This window comes from Diabrotica undecimpunctata, chromosome 2, assembly GCF_040954645.1.
Source record: "Diabrotica undecimpunctata isolate CICGRU chromosome 2, icDiaUnde3, whole genome shotgun sequence".
Taxonomy (NCBI): Eukaryota; Metazoa; Arthropoda; class Insecta; order Coleoptera; family Chrysomelidae; genus Diabrotica; species Diabrotica undecimpunctata.
The window spans coordinates 44,066,964-44,087,891 of record NC_092804.1 but is presented as its reverse complement, the minus strand read 5'-3'; the positions used below and the strand labels follow the sequence as shown (position 1 = coordinate 44,087,891).

At 35.1% G+C, this 20,928-nt stretch overlaps 1 protein-coding gene across 1 annotated transcript in view; it reads left to right on the top strand.

The window, feature by feature from the left end:
* The window catches only part of ninaC (STKc_myosinIII_N_like and MYSc_Myo21 domain-containing protein ninaC), a 78,055-nt gene that overhangs the window by 31,392 nt on the left and 25,735 nt on the right, over positions 1 to 20,928 (top strand). Inside the window, exons 11-14 of the mRNA XM_072522785.1 lie at positions 2,124 to 2,392; positions 5,733 to 6,013; positions 7,765 to 7,893; positions 17,880 to 18,010. Of these exons, the coding sequence (XP_072378886.1) occupies positions 2,124 to 2,392; positions 5,733 to 6,013; positions 7,765 to 7,893; positions 17,880 to 18,010 (810 nt within the window). The remainder of the gene's footprint in view (positions 1 to 2,123; positions 2,393 to 5,732; positions 6,014 to 7,764; positions 7,894 to 17,879; positions 18,011 to 20,928) is intronic.

Genomic DNA, 20,928 nt, shown 5'->3' with positions numbered 1-20,928 from the left:
AGAAATAAAGTGGACAGTAATCGGGCGACTGGCAGAAGTAGGACGAAGAGCAGAGCAATATATCGAACTAAAAAGTGGTTAGGTGTAAGGTAACACCTTTTTCTTTTAGAACATACTGCCTTAATGTGCTAAAATTTTTGCCAAACATATCTGCCGCAACGCGAAGTGCAGTTTCATTTTTTTTTAACCTCTGTGACTGCTGTGGCCATTTGGTCACTTGTAAATTTGGCTCTTGATCTTTCTTTGTTCCTCCTTACCTTGGTCAACCTGCAAAAGAATTCCATTCGTATAGAATGATTCAGTATGATACACAATGAAACGTTAGTCATTGTGTTAGATTGGCTGGCAGAATTTGCTGTCAGAATTGGTGATTCTTATTCTTTCTATAAGAGCGATATAGTTTTTTTTTGAGAGAAAGACCAGAATGGGAAATTTTAAAGAATAGCGGTTGTTGTTTCTTGGTTGAAATTTTGGTTATAAAGTTTAAAGATAGTTATAGTCGTCTTATGTATAGGGGTGGTAATAGGATTAGTTATTAAGGCTGCAAATTAAATAATGTTTAGGTTTCTTAATAAATATTAAGAAATTATTATCATCCAGATTTAGCCATACGGCTCACACTCCCTCTAAGGGGAAATTCACTCATCCCAGATACCTACGGTATCAAAAGGATTGAGCTCTGGTGGGACTCTTTCCATGTTATCGAGTCCTAGGTGACTTGGTACATCGGTGTATCTCCCAAAAATTTTCGAACGCATCTGGACGTCGAAAGTAGCACAGCTTTCTGCATGATCTTATATAGATGTTCATTTAGACCCAGCTTTCTTATGTTTTCTAGAAGGTTCTTCGGGATGACTACAGTGGTAGAAAGAATAATAGGTATCGTCTGGGTACTTTCCATTCTCCACTGTCTCCTTATTTGTATTTCCAGATCTCTGTACTTGGCGATCTTTTCGTTGTACTTAACACGCAGATTATTGTTGTTAGGTATCGCCACATTGATTAGTGTTGTTTGTCTTGTAAGTTTATTAACTAGCACGAGATCTGGTCTGTTATGTGCTACAGTTTGGTCTGTGAGCACAGTGCGATCCCAGTATAGCTTGTAGTTGTCATTCTCAAGCAGACTCTCAGGAACGTATTGATAATATGGGAGATGGTTTGTTTGTATAAGTCCCAGTTTAAAAGCTATCTCTTGATGGAGGATCTTTCCTACTGACTCATGCCGTTCCTTATAGTCAGTTGCAGCAAATGCCTGGCAGTCCCCGGTAAGATGTTGGATGGTTTCTTGGGCTTGACATCCATATCGGCATTTCTCCTGAATGGCGAGTAATGAACCTTCTGTTTCAGGGAACATCTTTCCTGATGTCAGCCAATAGTTCGACGCTATATTGTCGACATAGTCTTGACTGACTTCATTCGGATGTCGCCCGTGCAGAGGTTTACCCATCCAGATGCGCATTTTTTCGTTCTTAGTAAGATGGTTTATGCGCATTTCTTGTTCCCTCAGTTTAATCGGTGTTGTGTCATCTACTGCACAAATCGCGCGATGAAGAGTAGATGTCTTCACCTGCACCTGAAAATAATTTTGTAAATTAGTAATCTGTTTTTCTAATTGCTTGCTTATATCAATAAGTCCTCGTCCTCCTCCTTATTATTATTATTATTTAAATTATTATTATTTGTTTCGGGTTTATTATTTTTAGTTTTTTCAATCCGACTGTGTTTATTAGATTTGTTTCTGAAGTATTTTTCTAGTTCTAAAGGTTTTATTGAAGATCTAAAATTTGCACAGTATTCTTTAAAAATTTAGGAATTTTATGGTATAATTATTTTACTAAGTTAAATAAAATGGCGTTTGTAATTACTTGGTAAGGGACAGTGGCACTTTTTTCCACTTTGGAATGGATATCGCAGCTTTTATAAGCTGTATCTTAGTATTAAAGATATTAAACCTATCCATTTTTTATCTTAAAATGTTCTTAACAAGAATATTTCCTAAATTACGTCTACCATAAAGTTTAAGCAATCTAATTCTACTTTGAACTACGTTTTTACTGTCTGCCAATAAAAATAAAATATATTTATTACCATGAACAACCATATTTATTTACCTCTATTTCTAGATAACATCTATAATGAAGAGAAACGGAAAATATTGGTCTACGATGAAGATAGTTTTTCAATTGTTCATTATACCGGCAAAGTGACTTATAACTGTAGAAAAATGCCTGACCGAAATAGAGACTTCCTAGCACCTGAGATTATAGAAACAATGAGAAATTCTAAAAATCCAATAATTTCTTTAATGTTCACTTCAAAGTTGGATCGCACTGGAAATATGGTTATGCCGTCCGAGGAAGTCAGGAAAAATAAATATGTATTTGGTTCAAAGGTGAGATTGGATTTGGATTAATTTTCTTCATTCATAGAAATAATACATAATGCTGTTTAAATATTCAGTAAACGTATATATTAATCTTTTTTTTTCCACTTTTAGTTCATTCTGAAAAACTACTTCACGTCTACTGCACTGTCACAATATCTTCTTTTAGACACAACACATAAGCTTATAGCTATTTTCTGTTAGTCCTGATTTCCTGTGCTTTTACTAAAGAAATGAAAAGACTGATATGTTTTTGTACACACTTATGACAAATCAAAGTTAAAAAAGGGAAGTGTGTGAAAAATTTTAATTCCTAGCTGAGCGCTTTCAGCTTAGAAAGCCATCTTCGGAGCTATGGTCAAATATTTAAGTAGCCTACTACGTGATATATGGTAAATAGAAAAATGGTGGTAATATTTTTTCTTTCTTTTATCGATAAAAAAACACAAGGGCTGTACACAGGATTTCACATTAAATAATTTGGTTATGATATGGGTAGAACCCAACCATTTTATTGATTCTATCTGCTGCTTCAACTCTAATCAAATTTTTTATTTTTTTTGTGGAGTCCAGTGTACAGTCCTTTGTGTTTTTCCATTGATAACAGAAAGAAAAAATAAAATAGAATCACTATTTTTTTGCTGACCATATGATCTCTGTTTAGTAAGATACTTAAATATTTGACCATAGCTCCGAAGAAGGCTTTGCAAGCCGAAAGCGCTCAGTTAGAAAATCTTTTACATACTTTAAAAATACTTCCCTTTTCCTCCTTTGGTTTTTAATAAAGAGCAGCTGTCTTAGTTGCTTTATTAGTTACATTATTTAAGGCGTTTGGCGCAATAGTGGCCCAAGCATGTAATATTCAATTCGGAGAAAATCTAGGACAAAGTTTTCTCTGTTTTTCGAGAATTAATTTAAACGGCTGCTTAAACTGTTTGCTAAACTAAAATGAGTTTGTTTGCTAATTTTAACCGCAAATAAGAGTTTTATTGTGGAATGGGCCACTTTTGCATTTATCTGTTTCGGGATATTTTCAGAGAATAAATAACCCATTCTCAAAGAAATGAAATTACGGATAATTTACCAAAACATTTACAAACCCAAAAACTTATTAAAACATACTTTGTAACACTCAAACATTTTTCAATTAAAAATATGTATTAATTTTTATCTTCATCATCATTTTCCTCCTCTGTAATGTAATGAAGCAATGACAGCAGATCTTTTTATTTAGCTTCTCGTATGTTTTTCTCCCATCAAAAAGTGGATTTAGTACAGATAATTACTTAAAGGTTTTAGGTTTCTTCTTATTATAGCAAAATAACTGTATTTCTACACCTTTTTTAGAAAAAAAAAAACTGGCAGATTCGTATATGATGCTACCTTCTCCGTCATCCGAAAGTCCCCCATTCGCGGAAGCCTAATCGTAGCTAGAGTTGTATTATCAACCTTGACCTCTGGGAAGTGAGTGTCCAAGAGAGTCCTTAGGGCCTCTTTGTCCGTAAAAGATAGACTTTTACTGCAGCGGACATGTGTTAGCATGTGCAGCTGTCACAATAGGCTGTCGAAGATCTCCTCTTTGGCCTCTTAATCAAAGAGGCCAAAAGGCCAAAGGCTTTTGACCTCTTAATTATCGAATACAATGAAATTGGTATATCAGAGGATATACAAATCATTGTATATCCTCTGGACCTTCTTAAAAGAGTCCCAGTGGGCAGGCCTACGAGTCCTCTTGGCTTTGTTACAAAGACCAAGAGTCAGCCTGCGCTGTCTTTCTACCTGAGGTTTTCACCAGGGAATAGCAGAACAGAAGGGATTATAAGAGGGCAGCTAGCTCCATATGCCGATGATAAATTGTTACTCGGTAAATATTTTGGAAAAAAAAATTTTCAAAAGATTTCAGCATTTCTAAAAATGACATAATCACTAATTAACACTTAAAGAAAATCATTTACACTCAAACAGTTCGTTTAGCAGACAAGATTACTTTTTTATAAACCTCACAAAAACTTATTAATGTGATAAAGTATAACCCCAAATGAAAAATATTTATTGATCTAATCTACTGATAATATATTCAGCAGTTACAAAAGTAATAAAAAGTATGCATTTAATTACCTGAGTAATATTCGTAGTTAAAAACTATTTTAAAAAAAACTTAATACGAAAAAAGTCTCACTGATTTTAGCACCTGTAAACACTGAAACGTTTTAAGTACAACCGATTTTGAATTACAGATTAAATCTAAATGCATCTAGATGCTGTTTTTGCACTATGAATTATCTGAATGATATAAATGCAAAAGTGAAGTGCACTGAATTTCTCGGCTGGGGAACTAAATTAGCGATGGACCGTTTCTGCTGAAAAGTAAAATTCTGAAAATTTGTGGATTGGATCCTCCAACCATTTAAGACATTAGAATTCCTTTGTTTTAAAAGTTACATGGTTGATAAGCGATTTCAATTTTTCGATAAAGGAATTTTTCCAGAACAAAGTTAAAATCGATATAAAAGAATCAATACTGTATTCTTTCAACTGCACATTAGGGCTGAACCAAGGCGCTGGAGTTGTTCAGTGTTATTCATACGAATACTACAGTACTAGAGTCAATACATTCAAAGACAGTTACTACACCAAATTCGTTAATTCTACGCTTTGCTATTACGATTTAGTGGAGCTGTTTGGAATAAAAATCAAACTGAGACCATTGAAGATATTTTTGGGAACTTATCAGACGAAGACGAAAACTATGTTCTTTCACGTTAGTGTCGTACTGATAATGAGCAGAGTAAAGGTTAGGATGAAGAATAAAGAGATCTTAGTACATCACAAACAAGTATAGTCTGTATATTGGGAAATAATGGACTCCGTTGCACAATACAGATATCTCCACGCCAAGGAGACTCAAAGATAAGAATAGTGTTTTACATTTTCCTAGAACCTGTGCCTGAGCGGTTGTGTACAAGGTCTGATTGGCCTTTTATACATACTCATTATATGTGAAAAATACATCAGTATTCACTCGATCTTTTACAAAAAGAATTTGGAGCCATAACAGAAGGTGTTTTGTAATTTTTATAGTTATATCTATATATGTAAGCGTCCTTTCGGCTCCCAGGCTACTCAGACATCCAACAGATAACACAATAGTAACTTGAGCGTTTTTTGGTGCGAAGCTTTGAAACTTAGTTTAAAATAATAGTAGAATTAAACCAAAATAAAATAAAATGAAATAAAATAAATAAACAAAATAAAAGTAAAGTAAGTCAAAATAAAGTAGAATAAAAGTCAAAATAAAAAAGTGAAATGAACCAATATTTAAGTTAATTTGTTGTTTTTATTGTTTTAGATGGCTATGGAACGGGAATATTCTCAGATAAAGAAAATGCGGACCCAATCGACTATTTTCAGATCACTTTGTATAGAATTATTAAGAGAATTGTCCGTCGGTTCGGGATCAGGAGGAACGCATTTTGTAAGATGCGTAAGAACGGATTTAAAGGGAGTTCCTCATAATTTTAAGAGAGAACTGGTCAAGCATCAGGTGAGAGCCATGGCTGTAGCGGAAACGGCTAAAATCAGGCAAAATGGGTTCTCGCAGCGAATTTCGTTTCCGGAGTTTCTACGAAGGCAAGTGTTCTTTTAAAATGTGTAATAATACAATATATCAAAATAAAGACGTTAGCATTAAAATCAAATCAAGAATTTAATAAGGAGCTTTAGCACTTCTTATGACATAAATTTCAGAAATCGTTCAGAAACCTCAATAATTCTTCGAGTCACAGCGTCCTTCTACGAGGACATAAACTTAATAGGCATTATATTGCCGAATAGTGACATTTAACTTTACGAAGAACATGTTTCCCTTAGAAGACCAGTATATTTACTTATTTATGAATGATGGTGCTATACAGAAGCGTCATTTTACCGATGACATAATGTTGATTACGTCAGTTTCACGCGAACTGTCAAACCTCCATACACGTGTAAAGTGAATAATTTACACGTAGAATTTAAAGCTACATATTGTTCTGAAGCTATTTTTTTGTGGCAATTTAAAGTAGATATTATTTTATAGGGAATAAGCCACAATTGAAGGTTAAAATAAGTTTATTGACGTTTCAATTTCCACTTCGGAAATCGTTCTCAAAAATTATAAACGTTTGTGGCTTATTCCAATTGTGGCTTATTCCTAATAAAATAGTATCTACTTTAAAAGCTACATATGTATATACAATTGGTTTGATTATAGCTAGAAGCTTAATTATTTATGCTTCTTTATCTAAATATACACTTACCGTTCTAGTAAACTTTGTATGTGTTTGTAAACATCGACGTCCTGCAGTAAGGACAAACTTCATGATATAAATTCTGAGAGTAAAATTTATCGATTTTAGTTTATTTTAGTTTTCATTTATTTCTAATTTACTTTGTCGTCTTCATCTGGGATGTTTCATTTTACACTATTTTAAAAATTTAAGGAGCTGTTAGAGATGTCAAAAATAAGAATAATGGTCATCACACCAAAAGCGCAGCGTAAATTTTAGAAGTTTTATTGCATCGAACAGCATTTTGAAATTTTCTAATTATAGAAAATATTTTATAACGTAATGAAAACTATTGATTAAACAGAATAATAATAAATTTAAAACAACTCATCGAATATATAATATTAACAAAAAAAATGTGAAAGTTTACCACTGAGTTACATCCCCTTTATTTTTAATGACAATTCTTCGAGGCATAGTTTTAACCAAGTTCTGAAAAAAATTTAATGTAAGCAAATTTCAATTCAACATATTTCTTGCAATTTTTTCTTCAATTCGTTGACGAACCTGGCAGGATGTTTTCTCAAAGCTTTTTTCATTTCGCGCTACAAAGTCTCTATCGGAGACAAGTCGGAACTGTTAGAAAACCATTCCAGAAGTGGTATGCCATGGTCTTCAATCCATTTTAAACTCTTTCTCGACACTATCGCGTCGTCTGTCTCTCATTTACTCTTATTTCGGCCTGCGACAGTCCGAACCCCACCAAGGTGCTACTCGCTTGTTTTAGAATTCTGTTGCTAGTTCCCTCTCCTCTCGTTCTTTTGAAGAGAGCAGCTTCCTGATAAATTTGTGGATCCGTGTCCACCACCGCTTATCCCTTATCATTTTCTCCACCATTTCTCTCACGGAATCAAACATTCTGCAGTTACACTCTCTTACAAACTTCTCTCTTTCATCCTCCCAACGCTCACACTCCAACATCGTGTGTGTCACAGAAACGTGTCAACCTAGGTAGGTCAACTGATGTGGGAAGGGCCTCGTACACATTAATACATTTATTACTCGTATATTTTACAATAGAATAAAATATAATTGCTCTTCTTTATGTCTTAGGTACAAGTACCTTGCATTTGATTTTGACGAAAATGTTGACATTACAAAAGACAACTGCAGACTTTTAATGATCAGATTGAAAATGGAAGACTGGGCGCTAGGAAAATCAAAAGTTTTTCTGAAGTACTATGTTACGTTCCAAATTTAAAGTAAAAAGTCCCACCTCTATTTTATCAAAATTTAAATAATTCAGGACGTGTAAGAGCGGTTGCCTATAATATATTATAAGCAAGGTGGCGAAAATAAAATTAGTAATTTTCAAATAGGGGTAATGTCTGGCAAATTGTGCTGAAGTTAAGGGAACACGTCCTCTTTTTTGTGAAGAAACTAATTTAGATCGTTCTTTCTAGAGTTATCTTGGAAGAATTGGGATCATAAAATTGAAATTTTTGAATCTCGGTACTATTCGGTGACCTCCGTGTGTCAAGTTGTCAAGTGTTCGGAAAGACGACGGAAAGAAAGTGATTCCAGGTTTGAGAGTGTTACTGAAAGGTTGGGCTAGATTAAAAACGGCATTTTTGTTTTTTTGCTTTTGCTGCTGTTCCATGTGGGATCTGGACTAGTCCGAACCGTGTGGATATTCAAGGGGATTTGCTGCCTTCGTGGAAGGGTTTTTTTTGGAATATCCACAATTTCGCTAAAAAAAGCGGATCTACAGTACACGTGAATACCGGGAGTCGTATTTAGATCAAGAAATTAGCCTTAATCACGAGTCCAAATAGCCGGCTACGCTTCGGTCCAATTTGGGATATTTCAAACCCCTAATCTGGCTAAGAAGGGTGAGTGTTAGAACATTTCGTTTTTAATTAATTAAAAAGTTGTAGTTATTTTTTTATCCCATCTCTAAAAAGCTATTCACATTTTTATCAGTTTTCATACATTCAAGTTCGGAGACAAGTTTTTTTTTGTATTGCTCCATTATCGCCAAAAGGCAGATAAACAAAGTGTTAAAATCAATATATTTATTTCCAAATAATTATTTTAGACACAGATGGTAATTAATGTTTTCTTGCTTCAGGGTTGGTTGGTTTGTTTGTTTTTTTCTGCTTCTTCTTCTTCGTATTTTTCCGTCTGGCTGTAATTTTCAACTTTTCAACATTGTCACACAAGTCTATGTACATCGGCAATCGTATGGGATTTTGGATTGAAGACACGCTGAACTATAACTGGAATTCCACGCGGTGAAGTATATGAAAATTCGAGGTATGGATCGATAATTAATTTTCAACGGAAGATTTAAGCGCCGTCTAATTTGGTTTGCGAAATACAATAGTTTTTTTAAAAGATTATTTGCTGTTAGTTTTTATTTTCATATTTACAAATACTTTACAGATTTTTTTTTAAAGATAATTTGCGGTTTATTTTATTAATTCAATATTTACACATACCTATTTTAATTTTGTAAACTGCGTCTAAGGGGGGGTTATATATTTGAGATTTATTTTTTTATATTATTTTCTGCGCACGCACTTGAGCTCACGTGGTGTCCTATTTGCGGTAATTATTTTTTTTGGTTGGTATTGAACCGCACACCCCTTAGCGTCCGGTACTTTTGATACGTCTTACCTTTCATTTTGTTCTGTTAAATAGAAATAACTTATGAATTTTTGTTAGGCAAGTAGAAGCCGCATTTTTATATTATTTTTTTATTAAGCCTATGGTAAAGTTAAATAATATTGTAATATGTATTTACTTTCAACTATCTTGGGAATCTATTTATTAAAATTGACTAAATTCTAATCTGACAATTTCATTTATTTTTCTTTATTTATTCAGGTTGTATACTGTTACTTAGTATTTTAGTAGTAAACCTATTGGTAAGTTGGTGGTTTATTGAATAATAACGTAGGGAAGGCTGTGGGCCAATTTACCTGGCGCCCCTGATATAACTTCGGATTTTTTTTGTTTTGTGGACCGCACGACCATCTCCACTGTTTTGTCTAGCCGCGAGCCATTCCCAGACTGTCACCGTATAGTACTTTTCTTTCCGGGTGTACGTCTGATTTATATTTGGTACATTTTGTAATTTTTTTATATAGATTCGGTTTTGTACGCCACATATTTTGGCGCCCAACGTGGGGCCCTTAATTAATTAACCTTTTTTTGTCAACCCCTTGTGTAGATTCCTTTTAATTAGTTAACCTAACGTGTTTGGGCTTTAATTGACTAACTTTGATTTATTTACTTTACCACTGGTTTTGCACTTAGTAGTAGTCTTAGAACTTCGTGTTTAGTGGAAGTGTATGCCAAGAAGTGCTTACTAGTTTTTTTTTTGTGTGACGTGAAGTTGGAAGAAGCCAAAAATGGAACTTAAAAGAAGATACTTTGAAGTGGTGTTGTGGAACTTAGAAGAATTATGGATATATTAGGACTTTGAAATATTTCTATTTCAGTTGGAGTTCAAATTTATTTGTTTGGGAAGTTGGACTTCGAAATTCTACATTGTGGTTTAACTTACTTATGTTAGGGAATGTAAAATCTTTTTTTGAGATTATGTTGTGACTTGTAATTTGTTCTGAAACAATGAAATTTTGAAAATCTTTTGTGAAATTTTATAGATTGAATAAAGCGACTATTACTTTTATTTTGCTTTTGGTTTGCTCCCATTAATAAAGTAAACTGTACCTGTGTGTTAATATTTTTACTTATATCTTGATTTTGTTTGAATATTTGCTCCTTTCGGTTGATACATTTTTTTAAATTTTGAACTTTGGCAAGATGGTGCGAAAACTTGTACCCAACTACTTAAGGAAAGAGGAACTGGAATATGAACTCAAAATTCGTGGAGTGTCTACTGGCACTGTTGAGTCTATGAGGTCTAGTCTGTCTGATGCACTTAGTCGTGAGGCAGCAAATGAAAGCTTTAGATATCCTGAGCACCCATTCACCTTTTCACAGGATAAAACTGCAATCGAGACTAAACTTGCGGAGCTGAATACGGCTGTTGGAAAGTTTGCCGGAACTCCTACTTGTGCTGAGTCCTTGAGATTGCGGACACAGATTAACCATGTCTTGGGGAGAATTGATCTTATGGTATTGCCAACAGGTGACGATGCAGACGCAGCCCAGGTTGTTAAGTCAGACTTTCTTGCTGAGATTTTGAAGTTGTCACAGGATTTCCATGATAAGCAGCATCCAATCGGATCTGGTTCGGTACCAGTAGCGCTCGATGTGATTTCGGTTTTAAATCAGTCTTTTCAGGCAGGGGTAGGACAAGTTCATGCTTCTTCTCCTGGAGCGATGTCACAAGCTGGTAATAATGTTTTTTCAGGGTCTGTCTCTAGTTTTTCTTCTGGGATGATACTTCCTCATAAATGGGGAATAGAAAAGTTTTCAGGTTCTGCTAGGGGTATGTCTATTTCTGCATTTTTTGAGATGGTGAATGAATTGAGTCTCGCTCGTCATGTACCAGATAGTATACTTTTGGAATCAGGTATAGATTTATTTTCGGATAAAGCCTATCAGTTTTATAAAGATGTTCGTCTACGTGTAGGGAGTTGGGCTGAATTAGTTGAAGAGTTTCGTAGGGAGTACCTGTCAGCTCACCATGGGGAAGCGCTTTTTGAAGAGCTTCGGAGGAGAACTCAGCATTCGTCTGAGACTATTGGAGTTTACTTGGCAATAATGAATAGTTACTTTAATCGCTTGCGTTGTCATGTTCCAGAGGAAGTTAAATTGTCTATAGTTATTAGGAATTTGCATCCGTTCTATCAAGATAGATTACGTGATCCTTTGCCAGCTACCTTGGAGGAACTTCGTGTTCTATGTCGCAGTATGGAGGAAAGACGTGATTGTATTAGGAACTATGTTGAACCGAATAGTAGGAAAATGAATACTTTGGAAAAGGACCTAGCTTATATCAGTGTGGATGCTGAAAGTTTTAGTAGTGTTAGTGAGGGTCCTGTTGCTTCATCCGAATCGGAGTCCGCTAGAGGAAAGTTTAGGACTTTAATCTGTTATCGTTGTAATCAGTCAGGCCATAAGGCAGTAGGGTGTCTAATGAAGAAGGAGGCTGTTCACTGTTTTAAGTGTAAGAAAGAAGGGTTTACAGTCAGAACTTGTCCTTCGTGTAATTCGGGAAACGGAAGGAAGCGCACCTAACTGGTCGAAGAGGTGTTGCCGACGTTGACTCGACCAACCTACGTCCTATTTTAGACTTTATTTTACATCATTCCGAAGGAGATGAACGTCCATATTTGAAAGTTAAAGTCTTAGGAAAGGAAATTTTGGGATTATTGGATTCTGGTGCTTCAAAGACCATTGTAGGAAGAACTGGTTGGAAATTTTTACAAAACTTGGGTTTAGAGTTGGATACTTCGAAGAAGACCGTTTGTAGAGTGGCGAATGGTCAGATGTGTGAATCGTTGGGGGAATGTTTAGTACCTTTCATGGTTAGGGATCGCTTGCGTGTCTTGCCAGTATTAGTTATTTTGGACGTACCGCACATTCTGATTTTAGGATCTGATTTTTGGCGTGTTATGGGTATCGTTCCAGATTTGAGGCATAACGAATGGTATTTTTCGGACGCTCCAGCAATGGTAGGTTCAGTGGATCATCTCCGAGGTCAAACTATTTTGACCGATGCAGAGAAGTCGCAATTGGAGGAAGTTATTAATAGAAGTCGTGAACTAATGGGCACTTCTCTTGGTTGTACTGATGTCACTGAGCATGTGATTGTTTGTAAATCTGCACCCATAAAACAACGTTACTATCCTGTATCCCCAGTAATCCAAAGCCATATTGATAAAGAGCTAGAAGATATGTTGGCGAAAGGAGTAGTGGAGCGATCGAATAGTGCTTGGTCGTCCCCGATTCTCTTGGTGAAGAAAAAGGTTCCAGAAGGTGAAGAACCAAAATGGAGGTTCTGCGTAGACTATCGAAAGCTTAATGCCGTAACAGAGAGGGATGGCTACCCATTACCGTACATCTCTAATATTTTAAATAAATTAAAGAACGCGCATTATCTTTCCACCATAGACATTAAGTCGGCGTATTGGCAGGTACCTGTTGCTAAGGCTTCCAGGCCTTATACTGCTTTTACGGTTCCTGGTCGAGGTCTTTTTCAGTTTTGCAGAATGCCTTTTGGATTACATAATGCCCCGGCTACATGGCAGAGGTTGATAGATCGTGTCCTCGGTCCGGAGTTGGAACCCTATGTTTTTACTTACTTGGATGACGTGGTCATCGTGACAAAGTCTATTGAAGAACATGTAAGGATCTTAGAGGAAGTCTTTAGACGCTTGAGAGAAGCTAAGTTAACCGTTAGCTGGGATAAATGTCAATTTTGTAGACCGGAACTAAAGTATTTGGGTCATGTGGTTGATAGGAATGGACTACATGTTGATGGTGATAAGGTCAAGGCTATGCTACGTATCCCAACACCCACATCCGTCAAGGAAGTTCGTAGCATCATAGGCACATTTTCCTGGTATCGAAGATTTATTCCTTCCTTTGCGACACTACTAGCTCCAATTACAGCGATATTGAAGAAAGGAAGAAAATTCAATTGGACCCCGAGTTGTGAAGAATCTTTTCAGAAAATAAAAGAATGTCTAGTTTCTGCTCCGATACTTAATTGTCCTGACTACAATTTGCCTTTTGTTGTCCAATGTGATGCCTCAGGATATGGAGTGGGCGCCGTGTTATTGCAGCCAGGCCCGGATGGTGACGAAGTAATTAGTTTCCTGAGCAGATCACTAACGCGTCAAGAAAGGAATTTTTCCACGACGGAACGGGAATGTTTAGCTGTGTTATGGGCAGTCGAAAAACTGCGTCCTTATTTGGAGGGTGTTCCGTTTACGGTCGTGACTGATCACGCATCCCTCGTATGGCTTCAAAATTTGAAGGATCCTACTGGAAGATTAGCTCGATGGGCGGTAAGATTGCAACAATATGACTTTAAGATTGTGCATCGGAAAGGAAAAGAACATGTTGTCCCCGATTTGTTATCTCGGTCAGTTCCCGTGCTTGATATGGTTGAAGAGGTTGTACCGCTTCCTAGTGGTGATAGTTGGTATGATAAACTTTGTAGAAAAATCGAGTCTAATCCCTTGAAGTATCCTCAGTGGAGAATGTCTGGTGGCAAACTTTATAAATACATCCGTCCCAGTTATGGATTTTTGGTCGAGGAAGCGGACAATTGGAAGGAAGTCGTTCCTAAGGGTCAACGATTGGAAGTGCTGAAGTTGTGTCATGATAGTCCTTTAGCAGGTCATATGGGGATCCTGAAAACTTATAAGCGTATTAACGAGAAGTATTTTTGGCCGAAACTGCGGAGTGATGTGTCTCGTTACGTTGGACGTTGCTCACTGTGTGCCATGCATAAGGTGGAACAAGGTAAGCCCAAAGGCTTTATGACTCCTCAACCTAAAGCTACTCAACCATGGGAGATAGTAGCAACCGATCTTATGGGACCTTTCCCAAGATCAACTCAAGGCTATAAGTTTATCTTAGTGGTAATGGATGTGTTTAGTAAATTTTCTTTGGTATTTCCGTTGCGATCCTCAAAAGCCGTGCATGTCGTTAAGAAAATAGAAGAAGAAGTTTTCCTCGTATTTGGAGTTCCACGTCTGTTACTATGTGATAATGGTGTCCAGTATACTTCGGGTATTTTCAAGAAAATGATGGAAACCTATGGTGTCTCAGTTCGTTATAATGCGTTGTATCATCCACAGTGCAATCCATCTGAACGCTATAACCGAACCCTTAAAACAATGATGGCAACTTATATAGCTGACAACCATAAGAAGTGGGATGAAAATTTGGCCAAACTAGCATGTGCTACGCGCACTGCATACCACGAGTCGACTGGTCAAGATCCCTACTTCATAAATTTCGGTCGGAAGATGGTAGTGGATGGACGAGATTTTTCCCGAAAGGACAAACTCGGAGACCCGGAGGACGAAGTAGCTAAAATGGGATATAATCGATCGCGTGGACTCCAGGAATTATTTGTTGATGTTAGAAAACGTTTAGATAAAGCTTCGGCTAAGTGTGAGAAGACCTATAATCTACGGAGACGTCCAGAGGAATTTCAGCCCCATCAGTCAGTATGGCGGAGAAATTTTGTGTTGTCAGATGCCGCTAAATATTTCACGAAAAAGTTAGCTCCTAGATGGATAGGACCCTACTTCGTGAAGAAGAAAGTTTCCCCCTGGACATATAGTTTAGAGGATGAAAATGGCAAGGATCAAGGTATTTGGAATATTAAGGATTTAAGGATTAGTAACCCGACTGGTGATCCCGATAGGATTTAGGTCGGAGTAGAACGGACTAGCAAAGTTTTGTCTAGTCTAAGTAAATTTAGTTAGTCTTCTGAAATTGGTTGTATTTATTTTTTTTTGTTGTGTCCGTGAAGGATGACTGAGTGTTGGCTATGATCGGTTCTTAGGATGTATTTGGATGGTCAACCGATTCGTTTTTTTTTGTGTTAGGTAGCCAATACGAAGTCGTAGGGTTGCGGTAGCCTTAATTTCTTTTGATTTATGGAATTGAATGTCACTTAGGTTTGGTCAGAAATATGTTGTCTTCGATGATATGGCGTTGGGATTTGTTTTGATGTTAGTAAGCCATTCTATTTAATTGGGATTTTTTCGAAGCCACATAATTATGTTTTGGTGAATCTTGTTGGATAATAGCTTAGTTTTGGATGATTCACTAAATTTCGTTGTATACGGATTTAAATTCTGAAAGACCTATCTCATTTTTATTTTAATGAACAATTGGAATTACACTACTGTTTCGGTAGATGTTTCTCGCAGTATCAGTAAGAGTGGAATGGTGGAGAGTTTCTTATGGACTCATGTTATGCGAGGTATAGTGAAGTACTAGCGATGCCCCAGAGCTGGGAGGTCGCGAATAAGGGCAACATCCAGTAACCGACCTAATCAGTGTTGTCAGATTGACGTTGGAATTTGAAACTATTCTACTTAATCTCATATGATGAGAGATGACTGTTGTGTGGAAGTGGAGTAAGTGTTGTAAGTAAGTTGTTGCTTTGTGCGTGTGGTTTGAGATTGGTATGTCTTTCGTTGTCCAAGTACTTGCGCATGGTGAAGACGGTGTGGATGATGATTGTGTTGTGGACTTCGCTCGGAGTTTAGGTAGTGTGTCGCTAGCGCGAGGGAAAATTTTCTTCGTCTAGTTTTTCCTCGTAAATTTTCCTCTGGGAAAGGGAGGTGTTGTTACGTTCCAAATTTAAAGTAAAAAGTCCCACCTCTATTTTATCAAAATTTAAATAATTCAGGACGTGTAAGAGCGGTTGCCTATAATATATTATAAGCAAGGTGGCGAAAATAAAATTAGTAATTTTCAAATAGGGGTAATGTCTGGCAAATTGTGCTGAAGTTAAGGGAACACGTCCTCTTTTTTGTGAAGAAACTAATTTAGATCGTTCTTTCTAGAGTTATCTTGGAAGAATTGGGATCATAAAATTGAAATTTTTGAATCTCGGTACTATTCGGTGACCTCCGTGTGTCAAGTTGTCAAGTGTTCGGAAAGACGACGGAAAGAAAGTGATTCCAGGTTTGAGAGTGTTACTGAAAGGTTGGGCTAGATTAAAAACGGCATTTTTGTTTTTTTGCTTTTGCTGCTGTTCCATGTGGGATCTGGACTAGTCCGAACCGTGTGGATATTCAAGGGGATTTGCTGCCTTCGTGGAAGGGTTTTTTTTGGAATATCCACAATTTCGCTAAAAAAAGCGGATCTACAGTACACGTGAATACCGGGAGTCGTATTTAGATCAAGAAATTAGCCTTAATCACGAGTCCAAATAGCCGGCTACGCTTCGGTCCAATTTGGGATATTTCAAACCCCTAATCTGGCTAAGAAGGGTGAGTGTTAGAACATTTCGTTTTTAATTAATTAAAAAGTTGTAGTTATTTTTTTATCCCATCTCTAAAAAGCTATTCACATTTTTATCAGTTTTCATACATTCAAGTTCGGAGACAAGTTTTTTTTTGTATTGCTCCATTATCGCCAAAAGGCAGATAAACAAAGTGTTAAAATCAATATATTTATTTCCAAATAATTATTTTAGACACAGATGGTAATTAATGTTTTCTTGCTTCAGGGTTGGTTGGTTTGTTTGTTTTTTTCTGCTTCTTCTTCTTCGTATTTTTCCGTCTGGCTGTAATTTTCAACTTTTCAACATTGTCACACAAGTCTATGTACATCGGCAATCGTATGGGATTTTGGATTGAAGACACGCTGAACTATAACTGGAATTCCACGCGGTGAAGTATATGAAAATTCGAGGTATGGATCGATAATTAATTTTCAACGGAAGATTTAAGCGCCGTCTAATTTGGTTTGCGAAATACAATAGTTTTTTTAAAAGATTATTTGCTGTTAGTTTTTATTTTCATATTTACAAATACTTTACAGATTTTTTTTTAAAGATAATTTGCGGTTTATTTTATTAATTCAATATTTACACATACCTATTTTAATTTTGTAAACTGCGTCTAAGGGGGGGTTATATATTTGAGATTTATTTTTTTATATTATTTTCTGCGCACGCACTTGAGCTCACGTGGTGTCCTATTTGCGGTAATTATTTTTTTTGGTTGGTATTGAACCGCACACCCCTTAGCGTCCGGTACTTTTGATACGTCTTACCTTTCATTTTGTTCTGTTAAATAGAAATAACTTATGAATTTTTGTTAGGCAAGTAGAAGCCGCATTTTTATATTATTTTTTTATTAAGCCTATGGTAAAGTTAAATAATATTGTAATATGTATTTACTTTCAACTATCTTGGGAATCTATTTATTAAAATTGACTAAATTCTAATCTGACAATTTCATTTATTTTTCTTTATTTATTCAGGTTGTATACTGTTACTTAGTATTTTAGTAGTAAACCTATTGGTAAGTTGGTGGTTTATTGAATAATAACGTAGGGAAGGCTGTGGGCCAATTTACCTGGCGCCCCTGATATAACTTCGGATTTTTTTTGTTTTGTGGACCGCACGACCATCTCCACTGTTTTGTCTAGCCGCGAGCCATTCCCAGACTGTCACCGTATAGTACTTTTCTTTCCGGGTGTACGTCTGATTTATATTTGGTACATTTTGTAATTTTTTTATATAGATTCGGTTTTGTACGCCACAACTACAATGAGGAGTATTTGTCTAGGTTATACGAAACACATGTAAAGAAAATCATTAAAATTCAAAGTATATTAAGAGGGTTTTTAGTTAAATGCAGAATGGCTAAACAAGAGAAGAAAGACAGGAAGGTGGTTGGTAAGTATTTAGTATATTTGGAATTTTAATTATGTTTTTTATGTTTTTTTCTTGTAAATGTTTGTTTTCCACCTATAATCCATATTTAAAGTAAAAGTAAAATCAGAAATAAAATAAACTTGGACGAATGTTCAAGATCCATAAATGGCATGATCTGAGTCAAAACAATCACAGAAGATGATAACAAAAAACTAATAATTATTGATGGATTCGACCGTTACTTGATGGAAATTCATTTTATGTAACAATAAAACACTGAAAACTTTGTTTTCAAAACTTCCACAAAATTTATTTTAAATTCTTATCACTACAGCTGTTTCGGCTGATTGCCTTTCTCAAGTGATCTGTTTTTGGCATGGGTTTACACTTTATAGTCTCTAATGAAATAGGTTGAGGAGGGGAGAACTGTTTGTCTCAAGCTGGTCATTCAGAATTATATCTGTGTTTTTTAATTTGTTGATTTCCATAGATTCTAACAAAGATAGCTTAAGGCCTTTATTTTGAATGTGTAGAATTTTAAATTCGTCATTAAAAGAATGATTATGATCTAGAAGGTGAAGTGCGTATGTAGAATCTGTTTTTCTATTATTGAAAGCCCTTTTATGTTCTGCTATTCGTTTATTAAAATTTCTACCTGTTTGACCAATGTAAGTTTTTGGGCAGTCGCCACATTTAAGTTTGTATACACCACTGTGTAAGTGTTTTTTATGTTGGCTCTTATTGTTTTTAATATATTTGCCTAGGTTGTTATTTGTTCTGAAAGCTGGTGTTATTCCTTTCTTTTTTATGTGTTTGGCTATTTTTGTTGATATTTTGATAGCAGTGATAGCAGTGATAAGAATTTAAAATAAATTTTGTGGAAGTTTTGAAAACAAAGTTTTCAGTGTTTTATTGTTACAAAAAACTAATAATTAATACTATCCTTAAAAGTATTATGATTTACGATAGTGAGATATGGCCACTTAAATTAAGGTTTAAAAAAGGGGACAGACGCAGAAATGGAATAGAGGATATCCGCAGTAAAACAGAAGAGTTTAAGAAATAATGCCAATTAAAGAAAAAGCCATAGATGACATAAAAAGCAAGTAGTGTAGTATAAATAAGCAGAGGAAACTAATAGAACAAAAGACCAGGAAAACCCAGACTGGGCTGGAGAGAAAGATTTGATAATGATGTGACAAAGGGAACTGAAGGAGGGGTTATGGAAATTACCGATCCGGTTGAAATTGGAAATCGGAAGACAGTATTTTTAATTCTTGGTTATTGGGGTTATTGAGTAACGTATATTCTACAAGACGATAAATATAGTAAACATAGTTTGATGGTATTTGTAACAGTAAAAATGGCAGTCCTTATTTTCGAGTTGTAAATAATGATGGTAAAAAAGATTTTTCTAAATATTTTATCAAATTTATCACATCTACAATTACGTATTGACACATTGTGTAAGACATGAGAATATGATAGCATTATAGAAATATGCGTATCTAATATATTACTGGGTTTACAATAATCCCCCTGAGCTGGTATTATAGATATACTTATTTGCAATTTACAATAATCTCTCTGAGCTCATATATTGTACTTATATTTATTTGTATAAAGTCTATTTTACTTGTTGATAACACCTTTGTTTTAGCTGGTAATAAAGCGTACTCGCCGTAAAGATAGACAAAACGCTCTCGCTCTCAGAATTAATTTTTTTTCTATTGTTTTACATTCTATGTGATTTAAAAATAAAACGCCAATATTTCGTTTTTTTTTGTTGTAATCAGTTTAAAATTTTCAAAAAAATTCACACGCTTAGTTGAAGCTTTTACAAACCTTGTTTATTTTTATATACTCATAGGTTAAGCGTACATAACCTAAAAATTCTTTTTTTTTTTAGCGCATAACTTTTTTGAAGACAACTGTAGGTTTTTTTTTTTATTTTGTGTATTTTATCAAGATTTTTATGTAAGATACACCACTTATAAAAACACGAAAAACGTATTTTTTAGAGGTCTTAGGGGATTTTACCCAATATATAGTTCAAAACGGATCAACTATAGGATTTTTATAGGTTATATTATATAATTTGAAGTACCTAAGTCTCAAAAATTGGATAAAATACATTTACACCCTCAAAAAACCATGTTTTGTCAAAGTTTTCAAGAATTTTTCATGTTTTTGAGAATTGTAAAGAAAAAATAGTTAAAAAAAGAATCATGTTACAATTACAAAGTGTTTACAAACTATTCTACAATCATATGTGTAATATTGTTACTATTTAATAAATGATTTTTTTTTTAAATTCTGCACAGTCCTCTGTTTTGCAATATTGTTATATGTGTACAAAAGTTTTTTCCTGTTGTTCTCAGCATTTTACTAATCGACGCCATTTTTTTCTTCGGTTACCACTATTAAATACATGAAGATAAAGAAAAATTATGTTCAGATGTACCTTGCTTAAATACTGCTTACTTGGATATCACTCTCTGATCTGCGGTCTAAAAATTATATAAGATAATTATGAGCAGATAATTGGCCCCCTGGCAACTGGTAATGTAGGAAAAGTCAAACAATAAAGGTTGTACGCAATTTTCCCCTTGTCAAATTTTAAATTTAAAAAGATATATACAGTCTGTCCCAAACCCTTCTTTCAGTGCGTCACTAATTTTGACGTCATATAGGATTTTAAGAATGTCGAGAATTATTGCATGACATTTTAGTTAAATTTGACAGTTGCAGGATGGTAATCTGTCTTTTTCTAATTGAAAATAATTTAATAATTTTAATATTAGTCTTTGTTCTTTTTCGATATATCTCGGCATATTTAAAATATTTTTATGACAATAAATACAAAATTAAATTTTCTGCGTCAAATTATATTTATGCGCAACATTGATTGGATATCTATTTAGCGTATTCTAAACTCC